The sequence below is a fragment of the Rana temporaria genome, chromosome 10, assembly GCF_905171775.1.
Source record: "Rana temporaria chromosome 10, aRanTem1.1, whole genome shotgun sequence".
NCBI lineage: Eukaryota > Metazoa > Chordata > Amphibia > Anura > Ranidae > Rana > Rana temporaria.
In genome coordinates this window covers 1,063,335-1,086,752 of record NC_053498.1, presented here as the reverse complement: position 1 = coordinate 1,086,752, position 23,418 = coordinate 1,063,335, and the positions used below count along the sequence as shown (strand labels likewise).

Below are 23,418 nucleotides of genomic sequence, written 5' to 3'. Positions count from 1 at the left end.
TGTGTATGTCTACAGTGTGTGTGTGTGTGTATGTATGTATGTATGTATGTATGTATGTATGTATGTATGTCTACTGTGTGTGTGTGTGTGTGTGTGTGTGTGTATATGTATGTATGTCTACTGTGTATGTCTACAGTGTGTGTGTATGTATGTCTACTGTGTGTGTGTGTGTGTATATATATATATATATATATATATATATATACATTATATCATATCTACAGTGTGCGTGTGTGTATGTCTACTGTGTGTGTGTATGTCTACTGTGTGTGTGTGTGTATGTCTATAGTGTGTGTGCATTATATATATAATACACACACACACATAAATCGCACTAAAAACCTTGAAATAAAGGGATCCACGATGATAATTTCCCTATAGATGGGATTTGTGGGCGTCGGTGTAACGTTCCCCGGAGGGCGGAGAGTATTTCCCCGCGGTGGGCGTTCATCGCACGCATTTTCCGGCGCGGTGGGAGTTTTCCGGGTGAGTATCGCCCAATAAAAGTAAAACTCTCTAATAATGTGATGATGGGAATTGTAACACATTTCTCTGTGACATCAGAGCTACAAAAAGAAAGTTTTATATATAGACGCGGTGTGAGGTGATAAGGACGGCGAGGATCGCACACCAGATGGGCGCTTCCCGTGATGTCATCGCGTCCTGCCGCCTATATAATGCCCCCGCCTCCTCCATGCCGTCTCTTCCAACATGCTGCGACTGGTGGTGTCACTTCTTCTGGCTGCTGGGGGTGAGTGATCGATCGTTTATTACCAATATGATTATTGATCGTGTTTATCACCAATGTATTCCAGACTGACCCATGGAGCTGACAATCTAATCCCTACATTGTGTCAGTCACTATACCCCCGGGTGCACCACAACGCCGGGGGGGTACAGGCATTACACCTTTAAGGGGCCCGGCCGGCCCCCCTCCTGTTTTTAATTTTTATTTATTGCATTACACCTGTAAGGGGCCCAATGGTCCCCAGGGGCCCATCCTCCCCCGGTTCTCTGCTCCAGGGGGCCCCCGCCTAAAGCTGTGTAAGGGGCCCAATGGTCCCCAGCCCCCCCCCCCCTGGCTCTCTGCTCCAGGGGGCCCCCGCCTAAAGCTGTGTAAGGGGCCCAAACATTTGTGATGGCCGCCCTGCACAACGCCGTACATTATCGGCATCCTTTTTGGTATCTCTGCAAGTCACATTCCAGGAGCCTCGCCTGATTGGCTGCCATTGTTGTGCTTTTCCAGAATTCGGCCAATCCCTGTCCTGGAAGGTTCTGGGATCTGTTGGGAAGGTGGTGTGGTTTATTCTGTGTCTGTCCTCCATAGAGATCACACAATCTCTTCTCTTCCAGCACTCGGCTGTGGGCTGCCCACCTACCCGGCCAACTCCCGTATCGTGAATGGGGCGAACGCCGCGCCGCACAGCTGGCCCTGGCAGGTAAGTGTCCCTCGGGGCCCCTGGGAAATGGCGGCCACGCCCCTAGAAATCATCCGATCTCAGTCCAGCCGTACCGATCTCTCTTATTCTGCTTTATACTAAACGTTCTCCATTATTCCCCCCAGTCTGTCAATGTGTGACCGGAGAACGATTGTATGAGGTGGGCGGATTGGTTACAGTGCCTGGAAAAAGTATTCATACCCCTCTATATACAGTGCCTGCAAAAAGTATTCATACCCCTTGAAATTCTCCACATTCTGTCTTGTTACACCCAAAAACGTAAATGTATTTTATTGGGATTTTATGTGAGAGACACAAAGTGTCACATAATTGTGAAGTGGAAGGAAAATGATACAAATAAATCTGTGAAAAGTGTGGGGGGGGGGGGAGGGGCATTTGTATGGCGCCCCCTTTACTCTGATAACTAAAATCTAGAGGAACCAATCGCCTTCAGAAGTCACCTAATTAGTAAATAGAGTCCACCTGTGTGTCATGTAATCTCAGTATAAATACAGCTGTTCTGTGAAGCCCTCAGAGGTTTGTTAAACAACCTTAGTGGACAAACGGCATCACGAAGGCCGAGGAACACACCAGACAGGTCGGGGATAAAGTTGTGGAGAAGTATAAAGCAGGGTTGGGTTATAAAAAAAATCTCCCAAGCCTTGATCTTCTCCCCGTCCTCCATAGCTGACCCTCCTACCGTCCACTCTGATTGGCTGATCCTCCAGAAGGGTGGATTGGGTGATGATCTCCTGTGGACGTCTCTCATAAAATCTTCTCTTCTTCATCAGGTGTCTCTACAGGTGGAAATTTCTGGAAAATTCCAACACAATTGTGGGGGGAGCCTCATCACAACGCGCTGGGTCCTGACCGCCGCCCACTGTGTGGAGTGAGTTCCCGGGAACTTCCTGCCTCTCTATGGACTGTTATGTGTCATAAATGTTGTTTCCCTTCCCCTCCTCTTTCTCCTTCCCCATTGACTCGATCCCTCTCTTCTTCCCTCCCCTGTCCCTCTCTTCTCCCCTCTCCTGTCCCTCTCTTCTCCCCTCTCCTATCCCTCTCTTCTCCCCTCTCCTGTCCCTCTCTTCTCCCCTTTCCTGTCCCTCTCTTCTCCCCTCTCTTCTCCCCTTTCCTGTCCCTCTCTTCTCCCCTTCTCTTCTCCCCTCTCCTGTCCCTCTCTTCTCCCCTTTCCTGTCCCTCTCTTCTCCCCTCTCTTCTCCCCTTTCCTGTCCCTCTCTTCTCCCCTTTCCTGTCCCTCTCTTCTCCCCTCCCCTGTCCCTCTCTTCTCCCCTCCCCTGTCCCTCTCTTCTCCCCTCCCCTGTCCCTCTCTTCTTCCCTCTCCTGTCCCTCTCTTCTCCCCTGTCCCTCTCTTCTCCCCTCTCCTGTCCCTCTCTTCTCCCCTCTCCTGTCCCTCTCTTCTCCCCTCTCCTGTCCCTCTCTTCTTCCCTCCCCTGTCCCTCTCTTCTTCCCTCCCCTGTCCCTCTCTTCTCCCCTCTCCTGTCCCTCTCTTCTCCCCTCTCCTGTCCCTCTCTTCTCCCCTCTCCTGTCCCTCTCTTCTCCCCTCTCCTGTCCCTCTCTTCTCCCCTCTCCTGTCCCTCTCTTCTCCCCTCTCCTGTCCCTCTCTTCTTCCCTCTCCTGTCCCTCTCTTCTCCCCTCTCCTATCCCTCTCTTCTCCCCTCTCCTGTCCCTCTCTTCTTCCCTCTCCTGTCCCTCTCTTCTTCCCTCTCCTGTCCCTCTCTTCTCCCCTCTCCTGTCCCTCTCTTCTCCCCTCTCCTGTCCCTCTCTTCTTCCCTCTCCTGTCCCTCTCTTCTCCCCTCTCCTGTCCCTCTCTTCTCCCCTCTCCTGTCCCTCTCTTCTCCCCTCTCCTGTCCCTCTCTTCTCCCCTCTCATGTCCCTCTCTTCTCCCCCTCTCATGTCCCTCTCTTCTCCCCCTCTCTTCTCCCCTCTCCTTTCCCGTCTCCTGTCCCTCTCTTCTCCCCTCTCCTGTCCCTCTCTTCTCCCCCTCTCTTCTCCCCTCTCCTGTCCCTCTCTTCTCCCCTCTCCTGTCCCTCTCTTCTCCCCTCTCCTGTCCCTCTCTTCTCCCCTCTCCTGTCCCTCTCTTCTCCCCTCTCCTATCCCTCTCTTTCTCCCCTCTCCTGTCCCTCTCTTCTCCCCTCTCCTGTCCCTCTCTTCTCCCCTCTCCTGTCCCTCTCTTCTCCCCTCTCCTGTCCCTCTCTTCTCCCCTCTCCTGTCCCTCTCTTCTCCCATCTCCTGTCCCTCTCTTCTCCCCTCTCCTGTCCCTCTCTTCTCCCCTCTCCTTTCCCGTCTCCTGTCCCTCTCTTCTCCCCTCTCCTGTCCCTCTCTTCTCCCCTCTCCTGTCCCTCTCTTCTCCCCTCTCCTTTCCCCTCTCTTCTCCCCTCTCCTGTCCCTCTCTTCTCCCCTCTCCTTTCCCCTCTCCTGTCCCTCTCTTCTCCCCTCTCCTGTCCCTCTCTTCTCCCCTCTCCTGTCCCTCTCTTCTCCCCTCTCCTGTCCCTCTCTTCTCCCCCTCTCCTGTCCCTCTCTTCTCCCCCTCTCCTGTCCCTCTCTTTCTCCCCTCTCCTGTCCATCTCTTCTCCCCTCTCCTGTCCCTCTCTTCTCCCCTCTCCTGTCCCTCTCTTTCTCCCCTCTCCTGTCCCTCTCTTTCTCCCCTCTCCTGTCCCTCTCTTCTCCCCTCTCCTGTCCCTCTCTTCTCCCCTCTCCTGTCCCTCTCTTTCTCCCCCCTCCTGTCCCTCTCTTCTCCCCCCTCCTGTCCCTCTCTTCTCCCCCCTCCTGTCCCTCTCTTCCTCCCCCTCCTGTCCCTCTCTTCCTCCCCCTCCTGTCCCTCTCTTCCTCCCTCTCCTATCCCTCTCTTCCTCCCTCTCCTATCCCTCTCTTCTCCCCTCTCCTGTCCCTCTCTTCTCCCCTCTCCTGTCCCTCTCTTCTCCCCTCTCCTGTCCCTCTCTTCTCCCCTCTCCTGTCCCTCTCTTCTCCCCCTCTCCTGTCCCTCTCTTTCTCCCCTCTCCTGTCCATCTCTTCTCCCCTCTCCTGTCCCTCTCTTCTCCCCTCTCCTGTCCCTCTCTTTCTCCCCTCTCCTGTCCCTCTCTTTCTCCCCCTCTCCTGTCCCTCTCTTTCTCCCCTCTCCTGTCCCTCTCTTTCTCCCCTCTCCTGTCCCTCTCTTTCTCCCCTCTCCTGTCCCTCTCTTTCTCCCCTCTCCTGTCCCTCTCTTTCTCCCCTCTCCTGTCCCTCTCTTTCTCCCCTCTCCTGTCCCTCTCTTTCTCCCCTCTCCTGTCCCTCTCTTTCTCCCCTCTCCTGTCCCTCTCTTTCTCCCCTCTCCTGTCCCTCTCTTTCTCCCCTCTCCTGTCCCTCTCTTTCTCCCCTCTCCTGTCCCTCTCTTTCTCCCCCTCTCCTGTCCCTCTCTTTCTCCCCTCTCCTGTCCCTCTCTTTCCTCCCTCTCCTGTCCCTCTCTTTCTCCCCTCTCCTGTCCCTCTCTTTCTCCCCTCTCCTGTCCCTCTCTTTCTCCCCTCTCCTGTCCCTCTCTTCTCCCCTCTCCTGTCCCTCTCTTCTCCCCTCTCCTGTCCCTCTCTTCTCCCCTCCCCTGTCCCTCTCTTCTCCCCTCTCTTCTCCCCTTTCCTGTCCCTCTCTTCTCCCCTTTCCTGTCCCTCTCTTCTCCCCTTTCCTGTCCCTCTCTTCTCCCCTCCCCTGTCCCTCTCTTCTCCCCTCCCCTGTCCCTCTCTTCTTCCCTCTCCTGTCCCTCTCTTCTCCCCTGTCCCTCTCTTCTCCCCTCTCCTGTCCCTCTCTTCTCCCCTCTCCTGTCCCTCTCTTCTCCCCTCTCCTGTCCCTCTCTTCTCCCCTCTCCTGTCCCTCTCTTCTTCCCTCCCCTGTCCCTCTCTTCTCCCCTGTCCCTCTCTTCTCCCCTCTCCTGTCCCTCTCTTCTCCCCTCTCCTGTCCCTCTCTTCTCCCCTCTCCTGTCCCTCTCTTCTCCCCCCTCTCTTCTCCCCTCTCCTGTCCCTCTCTTCTCCCCTCTCCTGTCCCTCTCTTCTCCCCTCTCCTGTCCCTCTCTTCTCCCCTCTCCTATCCCTCTCTTCTCCCCTCTCCTGTCCCTCTCTTCTCCCCTCTCCTGTCCCTCTCTTCTCCCCTCTCCTGTCCCTCTCTTCTCCCCTCTCCTGTCCCTCTCTTCTCCCCTCTCCTGTCCCTCTCTTCTCCCCTCTCCTGTCCCTCTCTTCTCCCCTCTCCTGTCCCTCTCTTCTCCCCTCTCCTTTCCCGTCTCCTGTCCCTCTCTTCTCCCCTCTCCTGTCCCTCTCTTCTCCCCTCTCCTGTCCCTCTCTTCTCCCCTCTCCTTTCCCCTCTCTTCTCCCCTCTCCTGTCCCTCTCTTCTCCCCTCTCCTTTCCCCTCTCCTGTCCCTCTCTTTCTCCCCTCTCCTGTCCCTCTCTTTCTCCCCTCTCCTGTCCCTCTCTTTCTCCCCTCTCCTGTCCCTCTCTTTCTCCCCTCTCCTGTCCCTCTCTTTCTCCCCTCTCCTGTCCCTCTCTTTCTCCCCTCTCCTGTCCCTCTCTTTCTCCCCTCTCCTGTCCCTCTCTTTCTCCCCTCTCCTGTCCCTCTCTTTCTCCCCTCTCCTGTCCCTCTCTTTCTCCCCTCTCCTGTCCCTCTCTTTCTCCCCTCTCCTGTCCCTCTCTTTCTCCCCTCTCCTGTCCCTCTCTTTCTCCCCTCTCCTGTCCCTCTCTTCCTCCCTCTCCTGTCCCTCTCTTCTTCCCTCTCCTGTCCCTCTCTTCTCCCCTCTCCTGTCCCTCTCTTCTCCCCTCTCCTGTCCCTCTCTTCTCCCATCTCCTGTCCCTCTCTTCTCCCCTCTCCTGTCCCTCTCTTCTCCCCTCTCCTTTCCCGTCTCCTGTCCCTCTCTTCTCCCCTCTCCTGTCCCTCTCTTCTCCCCTCTCCTGTCCCTCTCTTCTCCCCTCTCCTTTCCCCTCTCTTCTCCCCTCTCCTGTCCCTCTCTTCTCCCCTCTCCTTTCCCCTCTCCTGTCCCTCTCTTCTCCCCTCTCCTGTCCCTCTCTTTCTCCCCTCTCCTGTCCCTCTCTTTCTCCCCTCTCCTGTCCCTCTCTTTCTCCCCTCTCCTGTCCCTCTCTTTCTCCCCTCTCCTGTCCCTCTCTTTCTCCCCTCTCCTGTCCCTCTCTTTCTCCCCTCTCCTGTCCCTCTCTTTCTCCCCTCTCCTGTCCCTCTCTTTCTCCCCTCTCCTGTCCCTCTCTTTCTCCCCTCTCCTGTCCCTCTCTTTCTCCCCTCTCCTGTCCCTCTCTTTCTCCCCTCTCCTGTCCCTCTCTTTCTCCCCTCTCCTGTCCCTCTCTTTCTCCCCTCTCCTGTCCCTCTCTTTCTCCCCTCTCCTGTCCCTCTCTTTCTCCCCTCTCCTGTCCCTCTCTTTCTCCCCTCTCCTGTCCCTCTCTTTCTCCCCTCTCCTGTCCCTCTCTTTCTCCCCTCTCCTGTCCCTCTCTTTCTCCCCTCTCCTGTCCCTCTCTTTCTCCCCTCTCCTGTCCCTCTCTTTCTCCCCTCTCCTGTCCCTCTCTTTCTCCCCTCTCCTGTCCCTCTCTTCTCCCCTCTCCTGTCCCTCTCTTCTCCCCTCTCCTGTCCCTCTCTTCTCCCCTCCCCTGTCCCTCTCTTCTCCCCTCTCTTCTCCCCTTTCCTGTCCCTCTCTTCTCCCCTTTCCTGTCCCTCTCTTCTCCCCTCCCCTGTCCCTCTCTTCTCCCCTCCCCTGTCCCTCTCTTCTTCCCTCTCCTGTCCCTCTCTTCTCCCCTGTCCCTCTCTTCTCCCCTCTCCTGTCCCTCTCTTCTCCCCTCTCCTGTCCCTCTCTTCTCCCCTCTCCTGTCCCTCTCTTCTCCCCTCTCCTGTCCCTCTCTTCTTCCCTCCCCTGTCCCTCTCTTCTCCCCTGTCCCTCTCTTCTCCCCTCTCCTGTCCCTCTCTTCTCCCCTCTCCTGTCCCTCTCTTCTCCCCTCTCCTGTCCCTCTCTTCTCCCCCTCTCTTCTCCCCTCTCCTGTCCCTCTCTTCTCCCCTCTCCTGTCCCTCTCTTCTCCCCTCTCCTGTCCCTCTCTTCTCCCCTCTCCTATCCCTCTCTTCTCCCCTCTCCTGTCCCTCTCTTCTCCCCTCTCCTGTCCCTCTCTTCTCCCCTCTCCTGTCCCTCTCTTCTCCCCTCTCCTGTCCCTCTCTTCTCCCCTCTCCTGTCCCTCTCTTCTCCCATCTCCTGTCCCTCTCTTCTCCCCTCTCCTGTCCCTCTCTTCTCCCCTCTCCTTTCCCGTCTCCTGTCCCTCTCTTCTCCCCTCTCCTGTCCCTCTCTTCTCCCCTCTCCTGTCCCTCTCTTCTCCCCTCTCCTTTCCCCTCTCTTCTCCCCTCTCCTGTCCCTCTCTTCTCCCCTCTCCTTTCCCCTCTCCTGTCCCTCTCTTCTCCCCTCTCCTGTCCCTCTCTTTCTCCCCTCTCCTGTCCCTCTCTTTCTCCCCTCTCCTGTCCCTCTCTTTCTCCCCCTCTCCTGTCCCTCTCTTCTTCCCTCTCCTGTCCCTCTCTTTCTCCCCTCTCCTGTCCCTCTCTTTCTCCCCTCTCCTGTCCCTCTCTTTCTCCCCTCTCCTGTCCCTCTCTTTCTCCCCTCTCCTGTCCCTCTCTTTCTCCCCTCTCCTGTCCCTCTCTTTCTCCCCTCTCCTGTCCCTCTCTTCCTCCCTCTCCTGTCCCTCTCTTCTCCCCTCTCCTGTCCCTCTCTTCTCCCCTCTCCTGTCCCTCTCTTCTCCCCTCTCCTGTCCCTCTCTTCTCCCATCTCCTGTCCCTCTCTTCTCCCCTCTCCTGTCCCTCTCTTCTCCCCTCTCCTTTCCCGTCTCCTGTCCCTCTCTTCTCCCCTCTCCTGTCCCTCTCTTCTCCCCTCTCCTGTCCCTCTCTTCTCCCCTCTCCTTTCCCCTCTCTTCTCCCCTCTCCTGTCCCTCTCTTCTCCCCTCTCCTTTCCCCTCTCCTGTCCCTCTCTTTCTCCCCTCTCCTGTCCCTCTCTTTCTCCCCTCCCCTGTCCCTCTCTTTCTCCCCTCTCCTGTCCCTCTCTTTCTCCCCTCTCCTGTCCCTCTCTTTCTCCCCTCTCCTGTCCCTCTCTTTCTCCCCTCTCCTGTCCCTCTCTTTCTCCCCTCTCCTGTCCCTCTCTTTCTCCCCTCTCCTGTCCCTCTCTTTCTCCCCTCTCCTGTCCCTCTCTTCCTCCCTCTCCTGTCCCTCTCTTTCTCCCCTCTCCTGTCCCTCTCTTTCTCCCCTCTCCTGTCCCTCTCTTTCTCCCCTCTCCTGTCCCTCTCTTTCTCCCCTCTCCTGTCCCTCTCTTCTCCCCTCTCCTGTCCCTCTCTTCTCCCCTCCCCTGTCCCTCTCTTCTCCCCTCTCTTCTCCCCTTTCCTGTCCCTCTCTTCTCCCCTTTCCTGTCCCTCTCTTCTCCCCTTTCCTGTCCCTCTCTTCTCCCCTCCCCTGTCCCTCTCTTCTTCCCTCTCCTGTCCCTCTCTTCTCCCCTGTCCCTCTCTTCTCCCCTCTCCTGTCCCTCTCTTCTCCCCTCTCCTGTCCCTCTCTTCTCCCCTCTCCTGTCCCTCTCTTCTCCCCTCTCCTGTCCCTCTCTTCTTCCCTCCCCTGTCCCTCTCTTCTCCCCTGTCCCTCTCTTCTCCCCTCTCCTGTCCCTCTCTTCTCCCCTCTCCTGTCCCTCTCTTCTCCCCTCTCCTGTCCCTCTCTTCTTCCCTCTCCTGTCCCTCTCTTCTCCCCTCTCCTGTCCCTCTCTTCTCCCCTCTCCTGTCCCTCTCTTCTTCCCTCTCCTGTCCCTCTCTTCTTCCCTCTCCTGTCCCTCTCTTCTCCCCTCTCCTGTCCCTCTCTTCTCCCCTCTCCTGTCCCTCTCTTCTTCCCTCTCCTGTCCCTCTCTTCTCCCCTCTCCTGTCCCTCTCTTCTCCCCTCTCCTGTCCCTCTCTTCTCCCCTCTCATGTCCCTCTCTTCTCCCCCTCTCCTGTCCCTCTCTTCTTCCCTCTCCTGTCCCTCTCTTCTCCCCTCTCCTGTCCCTCTCTTCTCCCCTCTCCTGTCCCTCTCTTCTTCCCTCTCCTGTCCCTCTCTTCTTCCCTCTCCTGTCCCTCTCTTCTTCCCTCTCCTGTCCCTCTCTTCTCCCCTCTCCTGTCCCTCTCTTCTCCCCTCTCCTGTCCCTCTCTTCTTCCCTCTCCTGTCCCTCTCTTCTCCCCTCTCCTGTCCCTCTCTTCTCCCCTCTCATGTCCAACTCTTCTCCCCTCTCATGTCCCTCTCTTCTCCCCCTCTCTTCTCCCCTCTCCTTTCCCGTCTCCTGTCCCTCTCTTCTCCCCTCTCCTGTCCCTCTCTTCTCCCCCTCTCTTCTCCCCTCTCCTGTCCCTCTCTTCTCCCCTCTCCTGTCCCTCTCTTCTCCCCCTCTCTTCTCCCCTCTCCTGTCCCTCTCTTCTCCCCTCTCCTGTCCCTCTCTTCTCCCCTCTCCTATCCCTCTCTTCTCCCCTCTCCTGTCCCTCTCTTCTTCCCTCTCCTGTCCCTCTCTTCTTCCCTCTCCTGTCCCTCTCTTCTCCCCTCTCCTGTCCCTCTCTTCTCCCCTCTCCTGTCCCTCTCTTCTTCCCTCTCCTTTCCCGTCTCCTGTCCCTCTCTTCTCCCCTCTCCTGTCCCTCTCTTCTTCCCTCTCCTGTCCCTCTCTTCTTCCCTCTCCTGTCCCTCTCTTCTCCCCTCTCCTATCCCTCTCTTCTCCCATCTCCTGTCCCTCTCTTCTCCCCTCTCCTTTCCCGTCTCCTGTCCCTCTCTTCTCCCCTCTCCTGTCCCTCTCTTCTCCCCTCTCCTGTCCCTCTCTTCTCCCCTCTCCTTTCCCGTCTCCTGTCCCTCTCTTCTCCCCTCTCCTGTCCCTCTCTTCTCCCCCTCTCTTCTCCCCTCTCCTGTCCCTCTCTTCTCCCCTCTCCTCTCCCCTCTCCTGTCCCTCTCTTCTCCCCTCTCCTGTCCCTCTCTTCTCCCCTCTCCTATCCCTCTCTTTCTCCCCTCTCCTATCCCTCTCTTCCTCCCTCTCTGTCCCTCTCTTCTCCCCTCTCCTGTCCCTCTCTTCTCCCCTCTCCTGTCCCTCTCTTCTCCCCTCTCCTGTCCCTCTCTTCTCCCCTCTCCTGTCCCTCTCTTCTCCCCTCTCCTGTCCCTCTCTTTCTCCCCCCTCCTGTCCCTCTCTTCTCCCCCCCTCCTGTCCCTCTCTTCTCCCCCCTCCTGTCCCTCTCTTCCTCCCCCTCCTGTCCCTCTCTTCCTCCCCCTCCTGTCCCTCTCTTCCTCCCTCTCCTGTCCCTCTCTTCTCCCCTCTCCTGTCCCTCTCTTCTCCCCTCTCCTGTCCCTCTCTTCTCCCCTCTCCTGTCCCTCTCTTCTCCCCCTCTCCTGTCCCTCTCTTCTCCCCCCTCTCCTGTCCCTCTCTTCTCCCCCTCTCCTGTCCCTCTCTTTCTCCCCTCTCCTGTCCCTCTCTTTCTCCCCCCTCCTGTCCCTCTCTTCTCCCCTCTCCTGTCCCTCTCTTCTCCCCTCTCCTGTCCCTCTCTTCTCCCCTCTCATGTCCCTCTCTTCTCCCCTCTCCTGTCCCTCTCTTTCTCCCCTCTCCTGTCCCTCTCTTTCTCCCCTCTCCTGTCCCTCTCTTTCTCCCCTCTCCTGTCCCTCTCTTTCTCCCCTCTCCTGTCCCTCTCTTTCTCCCTCTCCTGTCCCTCTCTTTCTCCCCTCTCCTGTCCCTCTCTTTCTCCCCTCTCCTGTCCCTCTCTTCTCCCCTCTCCTGTCCCTCTCTTCTCCCCTCTCCTGTCCCTCTCTTCTCCCCTCTCCTGTCCCTCTCTTCTCCCCTCTCCTGTCCCTCTCTTCTCCCCCCTCCTGTCCCTCTCTTCTCCCCCTCCTGTCCCTCTCTTTCTCCCCTCTCCTGTCCCTCTCTTCTCCCCTCCCCCTCTCTTCTCCCCCCTGTCCCTCTCTTCTCCCCTCTCCTGTCCCTCTCTTCTCCCCTCTCCTGTCCCTCTCTTCTCCCCTCTCCTGTCCCTCTCTTCTCCCCTCTCCTGTCCCTCTCTTTCTCCCCTCTCCTGTCCCTCTCTTTCTCCCCTCTCCTGTCCCTCTCTTTCTCCCCTCTCCTGTCCCTCTCTTTCTCCCCTCTCCTGTCCCTCTCTTTCTCCCCTCTCCTGTCCCTCTCTTCTCCCCTCTCCTGTCCTTCTCTTCTCCCCTCTCCTGTCCTTCTCTTCTCCCCTCTCCTGTCCTTCTCTTCTCCCCTCTCCTGTCCCTCTCTTCTCCCCTCTCCTGTCCCTCTCTTCTCCCCTCTCCTGTCCTCTCTTCTCCCCTCTCCTGTCCTTCTCTTCTCCCCTCTCCTGTCCTTCTCTTCTCCCCTCTCCTGTCCTTCTCTTCTCCCCTCTCCTGTCCTTCTCTTCTCCCCTCTCCTGTCCCTCTCTTCTCCCCTCTCCTGTCCCTCTCTTCTCCCCTCTCCTGTCCCTCTCTTCTCCCCTCTCCTGTCCCTCTCTTCTCCCCTCTCCTGTCCCTCTCTTCTCCCCTCTCCTCTTCTCCCCTCTCCTGTCCCTCTCTTCTCCCCTCTCCTGTCCCTCTCTTCTCCCCTCTCCTGTCCCTCTCTTCTCCCCTCTCCTGTCCTCTCTTCTCCCCTCTCCTGTCCCTCTCTTCTCCCTCTCCTGTCCTTCTCTTCTCCCCTCTCCTGTCCCTCTCTTCTCCCCTCTCCTGTCCCTCTCTTCTCCCCTCTCCTGTCCTTCTCTTCTCCCCTCTCCTCTTCTCCCCTCTCCTGTCCTTCTCTTCTCCCCTCTCCTGTCCCTCTCTTCTTCCCTCTCCTGTCCTTCTCTTCTCCCCTCTCCTGTCCCTCTCTTCTCCCCTCTCCTGTCCCTCTCTTCTCCCCTCTCCTGTCCCTCTCTTCTCCCCTCTCCTGTCCCTCTCTTCTCCCCTCTCCTGTCCTTCTCTTCTCCCCTCTCCTCTTCTCCCCTCCCCTGTCCTTCTCTTCTCCCCTCTCCTGTATCTCTCTTCTCCCCTCTCCTGTCCCTCTCTTCTCCCCTCCCCTGTCCCTCTCTTCTCCCCCTCCCCTGTCCCTCTCTTCTCCCCTCCCCTGTCCCTCTCTTCTCCCCCCTCCTGTCCCTCTCTCCTCTCCTCTCCCACTGACGCGTTTTGTATTGCAGTGCCCCGCGTACGTCCCGGGTGGTTCTGGGAGAACACGATCGTAGCGTGGAGGAGGGGGCGGAGCAATACTTCCCTATCGATAATGACAAGATATTTCTACACCCCAACTGGAACAAATTCTGCCCAGAATGCGGGTGAGTTTTTTCTGTAGATCCCGACACACGGGCGCCCAGAGGATGCTGCAGATGTTTTGTGTGGAGGAGATTTTTAGGCCGGGGGGGGTCCCATGTTTGGGGTGAGTTGCGGTGCGTTGGCACAGGTACATGAATGGTGTGATGGCGCGACATTTATGGTGACACCTCTCTTCTCTTCTCCCTCCAGATATGACATCGCTCTACTGAAGTTATCCGGAGACGCTAAACTGAATGACAAGGTCCAGCTTGGCTGCCTCCCCCCTGCGGGCCGCACTCTCTACAATAACCAGCAGTGCTTTCTCACCGGGTGGGGGCTCCTCTATGGTAAGTGTCTCTGGATTTGTGTGACCGCTGGATCTCTATCCCCACCCCCCCAAGGCCCAATCCGTATAGCGTCACATGGGGGTCATTATTAGACCCTGGGTGTTTCCCATATATAGGGGTGAGGGAGGCGGCACAAGGAATCAGAGTCTGTCATTCCCAGAATGGAACGTTCTCACAAGAATCTAAATTCCCCAATCCAGACACAGCTGATAACGCCCCCCACTGATATCCACACCGACCACCACTCACTACCTACAGGCTGGGGGGAAACCTTCCCCTAACACCCCCATCCAGTACACCCCGCTCTCCAACAGACCAGGACACCGGCTTTACCGACCACAAACACAGATGTCACCGGAAGCTACAGGTTGGCATTGGGGTGCACAGGTGACAGAGGATGCTGAGGGGTGCACTGGAGTCATGCTGAGGGGTGCACAGGTGACAGGGGATACTCAGATGCTGAGGGGTGCACAGGTGACAGGGGATACTCAGATGCTGAGGGGTGCATTGGAGTCATGGGGTGCACAGGCGACATAGGATACTTGGATGCTGAGGGGTGCACTGGAGCCATGGGGTGCACAGGTGACAGGGGATACTCGGATGCTGAGGGGTGCACTGGAGTCATGGGGTGCACAGATGACGGAGGATGCTGAGGGGTGCACTGGAGTCATGGGGTGCACAGATGACGGAGGATGCTGAGGGGTGCACTGGAGTCATTGGGTGCACAGGTGACAGGGGATACTCAGATGCTGAGGGGTGCACTGGAGTCATGGGGTGCACAGATGACAGGTGATGCTTGGATGCTGAGGGGTGCACTGGAGCCATGGGGTGCACAGGTGATGCTCGGATGCTGAGGGGTGCACTGGAGCCATGGGGTGCACAGGTGATGCTCGGATGCTGAGGGGTGCACTGGAGTCATGGGGTGCACAGGTGATGCTCGGATGCTGAGGGGTGCACTGGAGTCATGGGGTGCACAGGTGATGCTCGGATGCTGAGGGGTGCACTGGAGTCATGGGGTGCACAGATGACGGAGGATGCTGAGGGGTGCACTGGAGTCATGGGGTGCACAGATGACGGAGGATGCTGAGGGGTGCACTGGAAGAACTGCAGAAGGAAAGTCGGCAGAGACACTTGGCTCGGCATTAAAAGGCACAAATCTGTAGAACGTTCTCCTAATTGATGGTTTTAGAGTTTAGATAATTGAGAACAGGGGTCTCAGACTGGCGGCCCTCCAGCTGTTGTGAAACTACAAGTCTCATCATCCCTCTGCCTGTGGGAGTCATGCTTGTAACTGTCGGCCTCGCAATGCCTCATGGGACTTGTAGTTTTACAACAGCTGGATGGACCTCCAGTTTGAGACCCCTGGTTTAGAGTTTCCTAAACGTGTATAAAGTGAAGTCGGACATCGCGCGGATTGTGAGGGACGGAGGATTGTAGTTCTAATATCTCATAATGAAGGTTTCCATCCATAATGATTGTTTCTCCTCCTTTGTATACAGCTGGTGGTCCTCAGGCCATCGTCCTCCATCCATAATAATTGTTTCTCCTCCTTTGTATACAGCTGGTGGTCCTCAGGCCATCGTCCTCCATCCATAATAATTGTTTCTCCTCCTTTGTATACAGCTGGTGGTCCTCAGGCCATCGTCCTCCATCCATAATAATTGTTTCTCCTCCTTTGTATACAGCTGGTGGTCCTCAGGCCATCGTCCTCCAGCAAGCCGTCCTCCCGGTGGTGGACCATGAGCAATGCACCGCGCCGGACTGGTGGGGGAATCTCATTCTTCCATCTCTCCTCTGTGCCGGAGGATACGGCCAGGAAGCCTGCAGTGTGAGTTTCATGTCTGAAAGTCGTTGTCTGTTCCCCACCCAACAGACCCTTTTCTTTTCTACACACTATATGGCCAAAAGTATCTGACCCCCCAACGATGGAGTTCAGGGGTCTCCAGTGAAGGTTCCCGGTTATCCTCCATCATACAAAGACATTGTAGACAGTTGGGCTCTTCCAGCCTTGTGGTAACATTTTGGTGAAGACCCTTTTCTGTTCCAACATGACTGTGCCCCCCCCCCCACCTGTGTACCAGGGGCAGATCAAGAGTCTAATCTCGGGAGGGGCACTGCCAAAAAATTGCAGGCCATGTGTAGGCTGGATGCAGCCATGCATAGGGGAGGAAAGGGTGGATGCAGCCAGGTGGAGGGGAGGACGGAGTGGGATGCAGCCAGGTGGAGAGGAGGACGGAGTGGGATGCAGCCATGTGGAGGGGAGGACAGGGTGGGATGCAGCCATGTGGAGGGGAGGAAAGGGTGGATGCAGCCAGGTGGAGGGGAGGATGGGGTGGGATGCAGCCATGTGGAGGGGAGGATGGGGTGGGATGCAGCCAGGTGGAGGGGAGGAAAGGGTGGATGCAGCCAGGTGGAGAGGAGGACGGAGTGGGATGCAGCCAGGTGGAGGGGAGGACGGGGTGGGATACAGCCATGTGGAGGGGAGGAAAGGGTGGATGCAGCCAGGTGGAGGATGGGGTGGATGCAGCCAGATGGAAGGGGTCAACAATTGGAATGTTGACTCCCGGCGAGGTTTTTATTTTTGGTGCCCAACGTGAGGTCTGATATGCAAGCCTGGTCTTCCCAGAGGAGCGGAGGATGTATTTGCCACTGAGGAGGGCAACTCCATATTATTGGCCTTTTGGGGGGCACACTCCATAATGGATGGCCAACAACTTCATAGAGGTGTGATGGGTGGAGGAACTTGAGTGTCCTGCACAGAGCCCTGACCTCAACCCTACTGATCACCTTTGGGATGAATTGGAACATTGACTGCAGGCCAGGTTTTTTTTTTTTTTTTTTTGGTGCCCAATATGTATGAGTCGAGTCTTCTCATCCAACATCGGCACCTGACCTCACAAATTCCCACAGACACCCTCCAAAATCTTGTAGAAATCTTTCTCATATGGACGCTCCATATTAATAGCCAAGGGAGAAGGGGGGGGGGGGACTCCATATTAATGCCCATTGGGGGGAAACATTCGCAGCTCCATATTAATGGCCATGGTTGTGGTATGGGATCTCCGACAAACTTACATGGGGGGGGGGGGGTCAGGGGTCTTCAGAATTTTGCCTATACAGTGGAACCTCGCTTTATGAGTAACGTGGTTAACGAGCATTTTGAAAGACTAGCAACTTTATTTATTTTTTATTCTGACTCGTTTGTCTCGCAAAACAAGCAGAGTTCAAGCTAATGGGGTGTGCAGTACCGCATTTGGCCTGAGGTGCGGGGGCCGTTCAGAAATGCTCATAAATACTCCGTTCCTGGGTGTTTCCGAGGCTCTCCGGCGCCCCCTCCACCTCTGGCCACATGCGTTATTGCATGCCATTAAAGTCAATGCGGAACAAATTATTTTCGTTTTTATTGACTTCTATGGGGAAACTCGCTTTGATATACGAGTGCTTTGGATTACGAGCATTCTCCTGGAACCGATTATCCTCGTAATCCGAGGTTCCCCTGTATAGTGTATGAGGAGTGTTCTGTGTATACGATGCTGATCTCTAATACTGAGCTTTGTCTTTGTAGAGCGATTCCGGAGGACCCCTGAACTGCCAGGCGGAGGATGGTAGGTGGTACATCGATGGCATCGTCAGCTTCGGCTCATCCAGGTGCGGCACTCTAAAGAAACCCACCGTATTCACCCGCGTGTCTCTCTTCACCAGCTGGATAGACGAGGTCAGTATTTATACCGAGAACTTCTTCTGTCACCTTCCCACTTTCCTCATCTGTGTCATCCCTCCGAGACAATATATATATACAGGGGGGGGGGTGACGATCGTCTCCCCTGCAGATTGTTACATAGAGATGAAGGGTCTATCATTCCTCTCATAGGTGTATTTTATATGATAGAGACAGAATATCAACCAAAACTACAGAGAGGTCACATGATACAAATGTTATACATGGAGGAAAATAAGTATTTGATCCCCCAGCAAAACATGACTTAGTAGTTGGTGGAGAAACCCTTGGCAAGCACAGAGGTAGAACACCTTTGGGATGAATTAGAGTGGAGACTGTGATCCAGGCCTTCTCGTCCAACACCAGCGCCTGATCTCACAAACGCTCTTCTGGAAGAATGGTCAAACAGACACACCCCTAAACCTTGTGGACAGACCTTTCCATAGACACACCCCTAAACCTTGTGGACGGCCTTCCCATAGACACACCCCTAAACCTTGTAGACGGCCTTCCCATAGACACACCCCTAAACCTTGTGGACGGCCTTCCCATAGACACACCCCTAAACCTTGTGGACGGCCTTCCCAGAAGAGGTGAAGCTGTTATAGCTGCAAAGGGTTTAGCCAACTGAATACTTAGCCCTCCGGACTAAGACTGGGGGGTCATTAAAGATCATGTGTGTGTAAAGGGTGGTGTCCCAAAACTTTTGGTAATATAGTGTGTGTATATGTATATATAAATATGAAGTTACAGGAGGGCTGACGATCACTCATATGGCCGGGATACAGATAGAGAAATATATATATATATATACACACAGGATACAGATAGAGAAATATATATATATATACACACAGGATACAGATAGAGAGAGATATATATATATAATATACAGGGAATATGAAGTTCCAGGAGTTCTGCACAGGATACATTCTGATACTTTATTACATTGGAGAAGTTGCGGCTCTCTACAAATATCACCCCGATCTTCTTCTTCTTCTATCTGAATATCATTTCTTAGGTTATCATCAACCATTGATCGTCTCCTGGAATCTGCTGGATCCTAAAAAGAAGACTTTACCCCCCCCCTCAGCCCCTCCCCCACCACCATGTCTGCCCCCCTTCAATGTGGGAAATAAAATAATCTTCAATCCTGAATGTTTCTTTGTGTTTCTTCTTCTGTCAGATTTGGATTTTCACAATCTCTGAATTCTATGATCCGGTTCCTATCCTATCCGGATGAAGGTCTGCCCCTGAGTAAGGGGGTGTTAGTACAATTCTCGGTTTGGCCACTAGATGGTGATGTGTTGGTGAACTGTACACTTTATCTCCCCCCTTTTAGGGAATGAATGGGGACTGAGACAGAAATTAGGACCGGGGTTCTGTTAGCGGTACCCAAGGATGAAACGTTGTGCTGACATTTTCTTGGCCCCGCCTACCACTGTAGATCCGGGGGCCCGCGGTCTGACCTCCGTATTAACCCCTCCCCTGCCTTATTCTGCACATTATCCCCTTCACCCCCTCTGTGTCTGACCCGCACATTCCATGTATCTGGCTCTATTGTGTCACCCCCCCTCCCCCCAATCAATACTGCGAAATTTCTCAAGAAATCCGTTCATCTCAGGGGGGGTGGGGGGCGCCTCTGACAAAGGGGCCGTTTCCGGGGGGTTCATACCGTCCCCCCCATCTTTGTTTTATAATAAAAACGAAGGAAACGGTTTTCCTTCCGCTATAAAAACAATCTCCGTGGCGATTACACCACTTCGCACCCGCGCCAATTCTGACACTTCGCTCCTTCGTGTAAAAATCATCATTTTATTTTCTAGAAAATTCCACAGAACCCCCAAACACTATACATGTTTTTTTTTAGCAAAGACCTTAGAGAATACAATGGCGGTCATTGCAACTTTTTATCTCGCACGGTATTTGCGCAGCAATTCTTCAAACGCGTTTTAGAAAAAAAAAAGTTTTCTGCTTAGAAAGAAAAAAAAAAGTTTTCTGCTTTTAAACAAAAAAACCTGTAAAGTTATCCCAATTTTTTTTTTGCATAATATAAAAGATGAAGTTACGCCGAGTAATTAGATACCAAACATGTCCCACTTCAAAATTACGCCCGCTCGTGGAATGGCGCCAAACTTCATTACTTAAAAATCTCCATAGGCAACACTTTAAAAATGTCTTACAGGTTGCATGTTTTGAGTTACAGAGGAGGTCTAGTGCTAGAATTATTGCTCTCACTCTAACGATCGCGGCGATACCTCACATGTGTGGTTTGAACACCGTTTACATATGTGGGCGGGACTTACGTATGCGTTCGCTTCTGCGTGTGAGCTACCTAAAAAAAAAGTTTTTATTTGTCCAATTTACTTAAATGTATTTATTTTGACACTTTTAAAAAAATAAATAAAAATCTGACACTTTTATTCCTATTACAAGAAATGTAAACATCCCTTGTAATAGGAATCTGACATGACAGGTCCTCTTTTCAGTGAGATATGGGGGGAGGGGTCACTAAGACCTCACATCTCACCTCTGGGCTGGGAAGCCTTTAAAAAATAAAATAACGATCGCGGCTTCCCAGCCAAGGCGGCTGCGTTTTTTTTTTTTACTGCAGAGGCCGGGTGTGACGTCATAACATCGATCATAGAGACTCTGGCGACCATCTGGTCCACCGGAAATCTCTATGATCAACATCCGGGCCCGGCGGATCCGTTCTCAGACTCGCCGATCGCACAGGTGAGAAGCACCGGAGGGGGGGTGTCCCCTTTCGCCGCCCGTAAGAACGATCAGGTGGTGGCACATTCGCTATGATGGTTCTTGTGGTGTTGGGAATCGCCGGCTGAAAATGCCGATATCTCCCCACAAAGCCCATGCCGTTAATTACGGCCAGCGGTTGTTAAGTGGTTAAATATCGGCGAAAGAAATCTGTCTAAAGAAAGAAATACAATCATTTTGGGGAGATGGTGGCAGAGTAACTGTCAGTCAAAGTATCACAGTGCTGAAAATTGGGGAAATGTCCTGGACAGGAAGGGGGTGTAACAGGCCGGTCCTCAAGAGGTTAAAAGGGAACTCCGGCTCCAGTTTGAGGAGGGGGGGTTCATACTGCATATAGAAGGAATGTTCTGCCCTGCAGACTATCACTATAATCTGTCATTGGACCCCCCCACCTACCAATACCTCCCCCATTTTGTTCTTCTTCAATAAACCCAATACTTCCAGGTATGAGGAGCATGTGACTTCTCCTTCCTCCCAGGATGCACTGCTCAGGCTTGTCTAGTGGGGGGGGTCATTACCTCTGTGTAAGCTCAGCTTTGGGCCTCACACAAGACCCGGGAGGTGTACAGGGGGGGGGTCATTACCTCTGTGTAAGCTCAGCTTTGGGCCTCACACAAGACTCGGGAGGTGTACAGAGTCGGGAGGGGGTCATTACCTCTGTAAGCTCAGCTTTGGGCCTCACACAAGACCCGGGAGGTGTACAGAGTCGGGGGGGGGGGGGTCATTACCTCTGTGTAAGCTCAGCTTTGGGCCTCACACAAGACTCGGGAGGTGTACAGAGTCGGGAGGGGGGTCATTACCTCTGTGTAAGCTCAGCTTTGGGCCTCACACAAGACCCGGGAGGTGTACAGAGTCGGGGGGGGGGGTCATTACCTCTATGTAAGCTCAGCTTTGGGCCTCACACAAGACCCGGGAGGTGTACAGAGTCGGGGGGGGGGGGCATTACCTCTATGTAAGCTCAGCTTTGGGCCTCGCACAAGACCCGGGAGGTGTACAGGGGGGGGTCATTACCTCTGTGTAAGCTCAGCTTTGGGTCTCGCACAAGACTCGGGAGGTGTACAGAGTCGGGGGGGGGGGGGGGGTCATTACCTCTGTGTAAGCTCAGCTTTGGGCCTCACACAAGACCTGGGAGGTGTATGAAGGCCGTCCACAAGGTTTAGGGGTGTGTCTGTGGGAAGGCAGTCCACAAGGTTTAGGGGTGTGTCTATGGAAAGGCCGTCCACAATGTTTAGGGGAGTGTCTATGGAAAGGCTGTCCACAAGGTTTAGGGGTGTGTCTATGGAAAGGCCGTCCACAAGGTTTAGGGGTGTGTCTATGGAAAGGCCGTCCACAATGTTTGGGGGTGTGTCTATGGGAAGGCCGTCCACAAGGTTTAGGGGTGTGTCTGTGGGAAGGCAGTCCACAAGGTTTAGGGGTGTGTCTATGGAAAGGCCGTCCACAATGTTTAGGGGTGTGTCTATGGAAAGGCCGTCCACAAGGTTTAGGGGTGTGTCTGGGAAGGCCGTCCACAATGTTTGGGGGTGTGTCTATGGGAAGGCCGTCCACAAGGTTTAGGGGTGTGTCTGTGGGAAGGCCGTCCACAAGGTTTAGGGGTGTGTCTGTGGGAAGGCCGTCCACAAGGTTTAGGGGTGTGTCTATGGAAAGGCCGTCCACAAGGTTCATTGTATTGGTTTTAGAAGCTAGGCTTCTCCTATTCATTGCTAATGAACTTGTTTGACTGGTTCAAGGAGCTCAGGAAGTCGGGGGGGGGGGGGTCATTACCTCTGTGTAATCGGGGGGAGGCCTCCCGATCAATGGAAGTGACAGGTTCTCTTGAAGGTCCTGAGAACTAAACCTGGCAGTGCAGCAAACCTGGGGGGGGGGGGGGAATATTCCTAATCACCCCCCAGTTAACCCCTCCTTACCTGTAACCACCCCTCCCGGTCTGAGCGGCTCAGATTTTGCCTCCTAATTTTGGCAGAAACATTGTTGCCCCTTTCACACCTGGACGCTTTTCTGGCGTTTTTGCACTAAAAATTGTGCCTGTAAAGCGCCTCTCACGCCCCCCCCCCCCAGTGTGAAATCCCGAGTGCTGCCATTGGAATGAATGAACAGGGCTGCCGAAGCGCCTGCAAAGCACAACACGCGCGCTTTTAACCCTTTTTCGGCCGCTAGCGGGGGGGTTGACCACTTTCGGACCGCCCGCCGTCATTGCACTTTGAAGAGGGATATCGTTGTTATAGCAGCAGCAGACTACCATAACCCCGGCATCCCCTCCCCCCTCCCGCCACTCTCCAGTGCCCTCCGCTGTGAGTGAGGGGAAGATGGCCCCGCCCATCTCCATACTATTGCAGGGAAGCGGAAGCGACGTCAAAACTTCACTTCCACCCATACCTCTTAAAGGGACATTTCTCTTTCGTTCATAGACGGACACAGCATCCTTTGACCTTAGGGTTATGTTCCTCCTACCAGTAGATTTTAGGCAGAATTCTTACAGCACCCAAGGTGTTAAAACTTTCCTTCATGCCGCTCCTCCCAGGGGGCGTGGCTCCCCCAGGCATAACCCACACCCTGCTTCAGCAGCTTCAGTTTGTTTCTGCCTAACCGTCAGGATGCAGCGATTCAGAATGGAGTCGGTCCGTTCTATCATAGCGGCCCTCCATCAGGGGGACTTCATGGCGTCCTTGGACATCATGGACGCATACCTGCATGTCCCCGTTTGCACAAGCCACCAAAGGTATCTGCGTTTTGCGATCGGGGAGGACCACTATCAATTCGTGGCCCTCCCGTTCGGGCTGGCGTCGGCACCACGGGTGTTCACCAAGGTGCTCGCCCCGATCCTGGCCTTGCTAAGGCAGCGAGGGATCGCTATCGTGGGATACCTGGACGACCTTCTCCTGAGAGCTTCTTCAAGCTCAGAGTTAGAGGAGGACGTGTCCATCACGTGTCGGACTCTGCAGGAGTTCGGCTGGCTGCTGAATCTCAAAAAATCAGTGTTGGTTCCGTCCCAGAGGCTGGAACACCTGGGGCTGGTTTTGGATTCGGGGGAGGCAAAAGTGTTCCTCCCATCGGAAAAACTGCGGACCCTGCAATCTGCAGTGAGACAGTTGTCGACCCAGAAGTGGTCGTCTCTCCGCTTCTGCATGCGGGTTCTGGGTCTGATGGTGGCCTCCTTCGAGGCGGTTCCGTATGCCCAATTCCACACCAGGGTACTACAGAATGAGATTCTGTCACGATGGGACAGGGTCCCATCTTCTCTGGATCGCCAGATTCGGTTGAGCCATCTGGCCAAGTCTTCCCTGGCATGGTGGCTGACGTCTCCGGTTCTTCGGTCCGGGAAGTCTTTTCTTCCGTGCCGCTGGACAGTGGTCACGACGGATGCCAGCCTCTTCGGCTGGGGGGGCGTCTGGGGCACCCAGTCAGCCCAGGGGCGTTGGACTCAGGAGGAGTCCCGCCTGCCGATCAATATCCTGGAGCTCCGAGCGATCAAGCTGTGCCTTGTCAGGTGGTCCCTGGAGCTGCAGGGCCGTCCTGTCAGGATCCAGTCCGACAACGCCACGGCCGTGGCGTACGTCAATCATCGGGGCGGCACAAGGAGCTCGGCCGCGGCGACGGAGGTCGCTCACATACTTCGGTGGGCCGAAAGGTCCGTTCCGGCCCTGTCAGCGGTATACATTCCGGGAGTTCTGAATTGGCAAGCCGACTTCCTAAGTCGCACGACTCTGGATCAAGGGGAGTGGTCTCTCCACCCGGAGGTTTTTCAGATCCTGTGTCAAAAATGGGGCACTCCAGACGTGGACCTTCTGGCGTCCCGTCTCAATCGGAAGGTACCACGGTTTGTGGCCAGGTCAAGGGACCCGTGGGCAGACGCGTCAGACGCGTTAGTGGCTCCCTGGGGTCAATATCACCTGATTTATGCCT

The 23,418-nt window shown here is 54.9% G+C and overlaps 1 protein-coding gene across 1 annotated transcript; it reads left to right on the top strand.

Annotated features, from left to right (window-relative positions):
• The first annotated feature begins 645 nt into the window (after nt 1-645).
• On the top strand, nt 646-17,887 carry LOC120916183 (chymotrypsin-like elastase family member 3B). Its single transcript, XM_040327015.1, has 8 exons — nt 646-751; nt 1,354-1,439; nt 2,231-2,328; nt 12,567-12,701; nt 12,889-13,025; nt 14,711-14,853; nt 16,591-16,740; nt 17,765-17,887. The coding sequence occupies exons 1-8, from the start codon at nt 712-714 to the stop codon at nt 17,780-17,782; spliced, it is 807 nt and encodes a 268-aa protein (XP_040182949.1). The 5' UTR covers nt 646-711; the 3' UTR covers nt 17,783-17,887.
• Nucleotides 17,888-23,418: the final 5,531 nt, after the last annotated feature.

Excerpts from the sequence above, each read along its gene's own strand:
- LOC120916183 (XM_040327015.1), top strand. The coding sequence starts at position 712 with ATGCTGCGACTGGTGGTGTCACTTCTTCTGGCTGCTGGGG. Across the intron at positions 2,329-12,566 it reads ACCGCCGCCCACTGTGTGGA|TGCCCCGCGTACGTCCCGGG; the intron begins GTGAGTTCCCGG and ends TTTGTATTGCAG. Across the intron at positions 13,026-14,710 it reads CGGGTGGGGGCTCCTCTATG|CTGGTGGTCCTCAGGCCATC; the intron begins GTAAGTGTCTCT and ends CTTTGTATACAG.